We start from the raw sequence: 8927 nt of genomic DNA, 5'->3' as shown, positions 1-8927 counted from the left end.
CCTCCAAGTTGCCTCCATGTTATTCTGCAGTAGAAAAGTCCTGAAAATAAAGTTGATGTGTTTAGCAGAGTGAACATAACCTGAAGAATCTAGAGTTCATCTCTGATGCTAATGCTAGCTTAGCTTAGCCAGCATTTTGGAGGGAAACCACTGTTAGCTTGTAGCATGTGGATTCGTCTTGGTTTTAAATGTTGAGCTAATTTAAATCTTTTATCTGAGCTGCTGAGTTAAAGTAAAACAAAGTAAATTTTAAGAAGAGGGACAGTAAACCTCAGCTAATGCTAATGCTAACCTAACGTCCTGTAACTCTTGGTCCTTATAGCGTTAGCCATTTTGAGAATCTGATTTTATAAAGTTAAAATTTTATCCACAAATAACTGTAGAACAAATGAACTCATCTTACAGATCCAGATTTTGTTTCCTCATGATGATTAATTTGAATAATTTGAAGTTATTTTTAGGTAAAAGCTGAATTGTTTCCCATTTAAATGAATAAACATGCAGACTGAAGGTTTGCCGTCTCCATGGCGACCAGATCTCACACAGAGACAAATAACTTCATGTTCAGTTTCACCACCAACTACTTTCAGTTTTAATATTCAGCACAATTACAGAATTAGCTGCTTTAGATGTGGGAGGCTCTGAATTTGGTCTGTGTGACTTTAACTAGGCCGTGGCAGCGAAGCCAAACCAAAAGGCAGAAAATCAGAGAAGAAATTCTCTAATTATGCTGGAAACTGAAAACTTTCCCCTCATGTTGGATTTAGGTCGGGTTGTTTCACTCGTTTGTTTGGCCTGAAGTTCAGCTGCTCGCCGTCCAGAACATCAGACCCGCAGGTCGCGACCTTAGATTCCTCCAGACCGCTGCGGAAAACGGCTCCGCTCTGGATCCGGACCTCATGAGACCCACTTTAATTCAGAAGTAATAATTCAGTAATAATCACAGCTTCTTCCAAACGTTGTCAGGAAGATTTAAAGGTTTTCCTTTGACTTCTGAATGTTGGACAGTAAACAGTTGAACAGAAAAGTCAGACGCTCGTGTTTATTACAAAGTCTACTTCATTTTATTTCCCCCAGACAGACTGACGGACAAACCTCATGAAAAGCAAAACAAAACCAAAAACCAGAGTGACGTTACATTCTGTTTAAGTAGCAGGAAACGGATCTGGAAGTGACTTTAACTGGACATCAGAGCGGTGGGTTTCTGGGTGACGAGCATGTAAAGAGCCGCGCGGCGCTGCAGTGGAGAAAGTCACCGAGGTTCAAGTCCTGCTGTTGGATTCATTACAGATCCATCATAGAAACATTAAAAGCTGTTTTACTTCATGGTTCGAGACAAACTGCTGCATTTATTCAACTCGTTTAGCACCAATAGATTAAAGTTTTCACGCAGCGAACTGTCTTCCTTACATCTCGTCGTCAAACAGACTACTTCAGGAAGTCGGGGGTCAAAGTTCATGTGTGTTGAGTCCAGTGCTGCCACCATTGCTTCAGCAAGGCGTCCTTACAGTGCGGCCCTTCGCTTCTGCAGACGAGGTTGAGGCGCCACTCCTATGTTCTCACTGCGGCCAGGAGCCCCGGGTTCCCTGCTGGGAGGAAACCAGTCAGGTTAACTGGAAACACAGCGAGCTGCAGCAACCTGCTGCAGCAGCTTCCTATTTATGTTTAACATTTTGCTAAACAGATTCTTCTGTTGAAGTTGTATCTCCTGACGTTTTAGTTGAAAACAGCTTTTTAAAAACTAATTTATGTAAAACTTTGTCAACATGCAGCAGTAACGACGGCAGGTGTGTAAATGTTTCTGTGTTTTGTTCGACTTTACTAACCTTTAAACGTGTGGATTTGTCAGACATCATCTAAATAAACATGGTACACATTTCAGAAATCCGCGTGTTTTAAACATGAGAACCAACAGGGGGCAGTGTAGAGCAGAGCTAAAACCTGTCAGCCAATCAAAGGCAACAGAATATAAAGTTATTAGAACTAATGATGCTGATCGGGAATCGTCTCAACGCCACGATGTGGAAATATCGGCTTATTGTTTGTCGCAGACACGAACTCATAAATACGGAGTTTATTCACATCTATGATGATAAGATGGCGGCGCCCTGTATGGCTGCGGCTGCATGGGCTCTCGACAAAGTGCAAGTATTTGAGCAAAATACTCCACCTAAAACACTACAAACTTTGCATCCACTCAGTAAGTTATCATATGATCGCCAGCGTCTGCTGGAATTACAATCATCAAGTGATTTTGGACTCATAAAAACGACTACTCTGGAGTGTTTACGTGATCTCGGAGTGCTACGGAGGCAAGACCCAGCGGCCCGCAGCGCAGCGGACTCGCCTAGCAGCACTAGTCGGAGGAGGAGAAAGCAAAGGCGGTGCGACCGGCAGCGGAAGCGCGGCTGTCGAAGTGGACTAACAGCTAAGCTAAACGCTAACCCCCACAGATCGCCGCTTCCGTCCATCTTCCTCTCCGACGTCCGCTCTCTGGACAACAAAATAGACCATCTGCAACTAGAACTGTCTTCAAAGAGAGAGTTGAGGAACTGCTGCGCTCTCATTCTGACGGAGACATGGCTCAACTCGTCCATACCGGACAACGTTGTTAGCCTGGAGGGGCTCGCTACATTCCGCGCAGACAGGAGCAGCGCTCTCAGCGGTAAAACCCGAGGAGGAGGGTTCTGTATTTACATCAATAACAACTGGTGTAAAAATGCCATGACTGTCGCCAGTTACTGCTCCCCGGACATCGAGCTTCTGACTGTTAACTGCAGACCATTCTACCTGCCCAGGGAGTTTACTGTGGTTAGCATCACTGCTGTGTATGTGCCCCCCAGTGCTAACACTAAAGAGGCTATGAGTGTTCTCTACCGGACCATCAGTGAGTTGCAATCCTCACACACAGAAGGCGTTTTCATCATTGCTGGGGATTTTAACCAGGCCAACATGAAGACTGTTCTCCCTCACTTCAACCAGTATGTGGATTTTCCAACCAGGGGAGGAAATACTCTAGACTTGGCCTAGACCAACATCAAAGAAGCAATCAGAGCAGCCCCCCGCCCCCACCTCGGTTCTTCAGACCACCTATCTGTTATGCTAATTCCTGCATACAAGCCCCTGCTGATCAGAACAAAACCTACGGTGAAGCAGGTGAGAGTGTGGACTGAGGGGGCCATGGAGGCACTTCAGGACTGTTTTGAGTGCTCTGACTGGGAGATGTTCAAGGCAGCAGCCACTTACAACGACCAGATCAACATCGATGAGTACGCCATGACTGTGTCAGCCTACATCAACAAGTGCACAGAGGACGTCAGCATCACTAAGAACATTATCACCCGGGCCAACCAAAAACCCTGGATGACTAAGGAGGTACGGGAAATGCTAAAAGCACGGAACTCAGCCTTCAAGTCTGGCGACAAGGAGGCACTGAGGACAGCAAGAGCCAACTTGAACTGTGCTATCAGGTTAGCAAAGCGAACCCACAGTCGAAAAATACAGGAGTTCTTCCACGACACCAGCAACACCAGGAGTATGTGGCAAGGCATACGGGCGATCACAGATTACAATCCATCCTCCACCCCAGTGGGTGAAGTTGATGCTGACTTTCTAAATGGACTCAATAACTTCTTTGGGAGGTTCGAGGCACTGAACAGTACTCCGGCAAAGAAAACTGTTCCCCACCAGGAAGAGGAGGCACTCTGCCTGGACACAGCCGATGTGTTGAAGACTCTGAAAAGAGTCAACCCACGGAGGCCCCAGGCCTCGACAACATACCTGGGCGGGTGTTCAGGGAATGCGCAGGTCAGCTGGCTGGTGTCCTAACAGACATTTTTAACACCTCACTGGACCAAGCCACAGTGCCAGCCTGTCTCAAAACTGCCTCCATCATTCCGGTGCCGAAGAAACCTCAAGTCACCTCTTTCAACGATTACCGGCCTGCGGCACTGACTCCCATCATGATGAAGTGCTTTGAAAGGCTGGTAAAAGAACACATCGTCTCCAGACTCCCCTCCACATTCGACCCGTTCCAGTTTGTCTACCGCCGAAAACGCTCCACTGAGGACGCCATCTCCTCTGCCCTACACCTGAGCCTGGCTCACCTGGAGGAGAAGAACACTCATGTGCGGATGTTGTTCCTGGACTTCAGCTCAGCGTTCAACACAATCGTCCCACAGCATCTGGCAGGAAAACTGGGACACCTGGGCTTCAGCACCCCCCTGCGCAACTGGCTGCTAGACTTCCTCACCGACAGACCTCAGTCAGTCCGGATCGGACAACACACCTCCGATGTCATCACCCTCAGCACAGGCTCCCCTCAGGGCTGCGTCCTGAACCCTCTGCTGTTCACTATGATGACACACGACTGCATCCCCAGGTTCGCCACCAACCACATCGTGAAGTTCGCGGACGACACAACGGTGGTGGGCCTCATCAGAGACGACAACGACCTGGACTACAGAGAGGAGGTGGAGCAGCTGGTGGACTGGTGCAGAGACAACAGCCTGATCCTGAACGTTGACAAGACGAAGGAGATGATCGTCGACTTCAGGAAGAACCGGCCCAGCCACGCTCCACTGCTCATCAACAGCTCGGCTGTGGAGGTGGTCAGCAGCACCAAATTCCTGGGGGTGCACATCACTAACGACCTCACCTGGACTGTGAACACCACGTCTCTGGTCAAGAGGGCACAGAAACGTTTGTATTTCCTGCGGAGGATGAGAAGAGCACACCTGCCCCCGCCCATCCTCAAGACGTTCTACTGGTGTGGAGGCTGCAGCGCCTCCGACTGGAAGAACGTGAGGAGAGTGGTGCGGACAGCTGAGAGGATCATCGGGGCCCCCCTTCCCTCCATTCAGGACATTTCATCCCAGCGCTGCGTGTCCCGAGGCCGAAACATCGTCAGTGACCCCTCACACCCCCACCATGGACTGTTCTCCCTGCTGCCCTCTGGAAAGAGGTTCTGCAGCATCCGGTGCAGGTCCACCAGGTTCTGAAACAGCTTTTTCCCACTTGCCATCAGACTGCTGAACTCTTAACTGGACTGCACTCAAAATCTGGTCTCCACTTTATACCTTGCACATGTACATAGCTAAATAACTTCTATTTTACTGTCATTCCTGCACTTTATATTTTATATTTAGATTTATATTCATATTTTATACTGTATTTTATTTTATTCTGGAGTAACCTCACAACATTGGAACCTCAAAACATTGTCCTGAGCCGTATGCAACAAAATTTCATTCTGTATTCACCCTGTGCATGCAGAATGATAATAAAGTCAGTCTAAGTCTATCTCTAGTTTGGTTGCAGTTTTCATAAATATTTTTTGTGATATTAAACAGTTTCATGTGGATGAACGGTCGAAATAAATAAAAATATGTTTGTTTTCCCAGATATCCGGCTACAGTTTGGTGAGGCCTCCATTAATGGCTAATTATTAGTTTGAGCAATATTAATAGAAGCTAATGTTTTATTTGCAACACAGATCTTTTTAAAGGGCCATTAACTAAATTCAGGTTTCTATGCATTAATGACGGAGAGTGAATGAAGCTTCATTCAGAGGATTTGACTACACCGAGCGACACGTACCTGCGGCTCCACACGCCTTCATGCACTGCTCATACGTGTCAAAGCGGTTCTGGTTCCCGTCGCAGCCGCCATACCAGAAGCGGCTGCAGCTGCTGCTAGCGGCATCAAAATGCCACTTCAGAACAAACTTTGCACATTTTCCTTCTTCTTTGGGAAGCTGGCAAATGTCCACAGACGTAATGGCAGCTGGAAGAGAAGAACAAATGAGTAAAAACGAAGCAGCTCCACAGCCAGTGCAACACGCTCAGCTGCTTTCATCTCCACCGATTGGAGATGAATCGTTTTAACTTCTGATGTCTGATCATAAGAACAGAAACATTTTACAAACAATCTGGCTGATGAAGCTGTAATTCAGCGTTGCTCCTGAGAAGATCAGGTCTGAAACAAACCACGGTTTCATCTGGACTCTGGTTTTTTACTCTTTTTGGATGAATTACTTTAACAATAAACCCGATAATGAAAGTTCTCACCAGGAGCCGGAAGAATCTCCAGCTGTTCGCCTCGCTGCTCCTCTGGCTCAGGCTGCGGCGCTGCAGAGGCAGAAACAGAGGAAAACATTAGCAGGGCAGGAATTCGGTGCATTTTGGCTCCCAGGTTACTTAAAAATATACCACAAAAAACTGTGTTTCTGAACACTGCATCTATTGAAGGACTCTCTGAACCTCCAAGAAAATATGTTTCCCCACCTTATGCATGAAATCCAAACATTAATACTAATTTTTTTTTTTTTTTTTTTACCCCTCCAGGGGGTTTTTTGTGGCTCTAGTGTCCCTTATATATGACAGCAGGCTGACAGGAAACAGGGAAGACACGCGGCAAATGTCGTCGGGTCCTGCGACGGCCGAGTCGAGGACTGAAGGCCTCCAAATACGGGTCGCGCTAACCGCTACGCCACCACGGCACGCCCCCATTAATACTAATTTCTTTGTTTTTTTTGGTTGCTTTAAGTTCAACCCTGTTATGGGGAAATTTGATTCCTCTATGACTGAAACTCTATAACATAATTAAACTAATTCTTCCAGTTCCTTTGATTTGACCTGTTTAAATAACTCATTGTAAATCTATTTTATTTTATTGTGAATCATAATAATTAGACTGATAAGTAGAATATGGCAACTTGATGTAAAAGTGCTTTTTATAAATAATTCATGTATATTTCTTACATTTATTTAGCCTAAAGTATACCTAAAAAAGTTTATATTAGTAGAAATAACTTGCAGTTACTGGCTATTTTTATTTGTTTTCTATTCAGTGAAAACTTAACGTTGGTCAGTTGGGTCATGATCATTTGGCTTCAACAACCCATAACATTTTTCAAAACATAATTTTTAAGATATACTTGCATATGTATATATATAAAAATGGATATTTCCATTTATTGATTTTCTCATAAAATGGTTTGCATTGTATGAAAATCTTTGAGATAAACCTGAGACACAAAATGCACCGAATTCAGAGAACGACCCAGAAACGTGGGAACTTCCTCCTCAGGTTGGTTCCTCGTTAAAATCAGGACCAGCTGCAGTTTCTTCCTGCAGCTTTTTGTGAAACAAGTTCACAGCAGAACTTTTCCTTTTGTCAGTGTGAAAACCTTTGAACCGATCTGAGCCGATGGACGCTGCAGTGGGCGGAGCTATGAGGAGCCAGAAAAACTTTGTTGTTGTTCCTCATATTTTGCATAAAAACTTTTTTGTTTGTTTTTCTGCAGAGTATATTCAGCCTTTAGCCTTTTCTGGTTAATTTTCATTAGCGTATGGTTAGCTTGCTCAGGCTACTCCTAGTTTCAAATTGTTTTACTTCTTATGATTTATAGATTTTTTTTCTCATTTGCATTTTAAAATAAGTTCAGATATTCTGAAAACACGCTAAAATCAATAACGCTATGCAAATGTGTTCATATTAATAACCTCTAGTTAACTAAAGCTAATTTTAATGTCAGCATTTTGACTCAGCAACTAACAGATCAACATATAGAGTGACTGATGTTATTCATTGAGTTTTATAAACACTGTACAGGTAAATTGTTACAGTACATAAAAAATAATTTCTAACTATGAAGTTTGTTCAGTTCCTTGAGGTTTGAACCAAAATAGCTGAGTTAGCATTTCTCTGACAGACTGCTTGAAAGATGGAAAATATATAGTTTGATTTCATGTAATTCATAGTTTTATTGACATTTTGTTTTCAGATAACCTAAATAAAATTTAAAAAATCCATAGATCCATAATCCTGTGATGATATCTAATCAATAGTATCCTGTGCTATTAGCACTTTTAGCTTCCAAAGGCTACTTTAACATTTCAAGGTATTTTTTTGATTTGCTGTCATTTCTAGATTAAAAAAAGATTTTCAGTTATCTCCTTAAACTCCATGAAAAATGTTAATATTAATAGAAAATGAGAACTGAAACGCTACGGTAGCTAAAGTGCTGTTAGCTGGTGATGTTGGCTATTATAGGAATATTTTATTCATTTATTTAATATTACATATTTAATTTCAGACAATCTCTTAATAAAAAAAGATTTATAACTAAATGTTAGCTAGCTGCAAACTCAAATTTAAAGGTCAGAAAGTTACTTTTTAATTGATTTAAAACTTTTAGTCTTAAATTAGCTTACAAACAACACAAAATATTTTCTTTAATTTTCTTATAAATTTCTGTTTGCACATTTAAAAATCTGAAAAAGACAACATGCTGATTTTATCCCTATGCTAGCTATGCTAATGTTTCTTAGTGCTAACATTAGCTTGCAAGGCTAATTTTTAGATTAGCATTACATTATTTGATTTTGTTCAGCATTCACACCATTAAAAACATGAGTAAGAACTTCTGGAAAAACTTCCAGAAGTTTGGACAAGAATTAATATTTAGTTTTCAAAAATTGGGCAAATTATTTAAGTTAAACCTAAATCGTCATATTTTCCCCTGAGTGTTAACAGATAATCCCAGTTTGTTTTAATTCATTCCTCCGGCCGTAACTCACCTGACCTCATGCAGTTTTTCAAGCAAAGTTCTTCTGAGTCGAACCTATTCTCATTTCCTCCACAACCTCCAAACCAGAACTCTGCACAGAACCCATTCTGTCTGTCAAAGAACCACTTAGCCTCAAAGTCTTTGCACGGCATTCCCGGGTCAAAGTCAAGTGAGCAGGGGTCTGCCAGGCCACTAGCTACAACATGCAACAGAAAAATGACGGGAAACAGAAACACACACATGTGCAGAAGGACAGACAGGGAGAGAAGGCGTTTGTGTTACGATTAAATTTAAAACATGAAAGATCATGTGTGTTAAAATCAACAGGTCACTTTACTGTGCAAGCAGGTTTATA

The 8927-nt window shown here is 43.0% G+C and overlaps 1 protein-coding gene across 4 annotated transcripts in view; it reads right to left on the bottom strand.

Moving 5' to 3' along the window:
* Positions 1-1041: 1041 nt before the first annotated feature.
* col6a3 (collagen, type VI, alpha 3) overlaps positions 1042-8927 on the bottom strand; it is a 30139-nt gene continuing 22253 nt past the window's right edge. For 2 of the 4 annotated variants that reach the window (XM_028023269.1, XM_028023273.1), the window contains 4 exons: positions 8583-8768; positions 6069-6128; positions 5599-5784; positions 1042-1589 (listed from right to left, as the gene is read on the bottom strand). In XM_028023269.1, the coding sequence (XP_027879070.1) occupies positions 1552-1589; positions 5599-5784; positions 6069-6128; positions 8583-8768 (470 nt within the window). In that variant the 3' untranslated portion in view covers positions 1042-1551. The remainder of the gene's footprint in view (positions 1590-5598; positions 5785-6068; positions 6129-8582; positions 8769-8927) is intronic. The other 2 variants (XM_028023271.1, XM_028023272.1) reach the window with 2 other exon arrangements.

The sequence above is a fragment of the Xiphophorus couchianus genome, chromosome 7 (assembly GCF_001444195.1).
Source record: "Xiphophorus couchianus chromosome 7, X_couchianus-1.0, whole genome shotgun sequence".
Lineage (NCBI taxonomy): Eukaryota > Metazoa > Chordata > Actinopteri > Cyprinodontiformes > Poeciliidae > Xiphophorus > Xiphophorus couchianus.
This window is presented reverse-complemented; position numbering and strand designations above follow the sequence as displayed.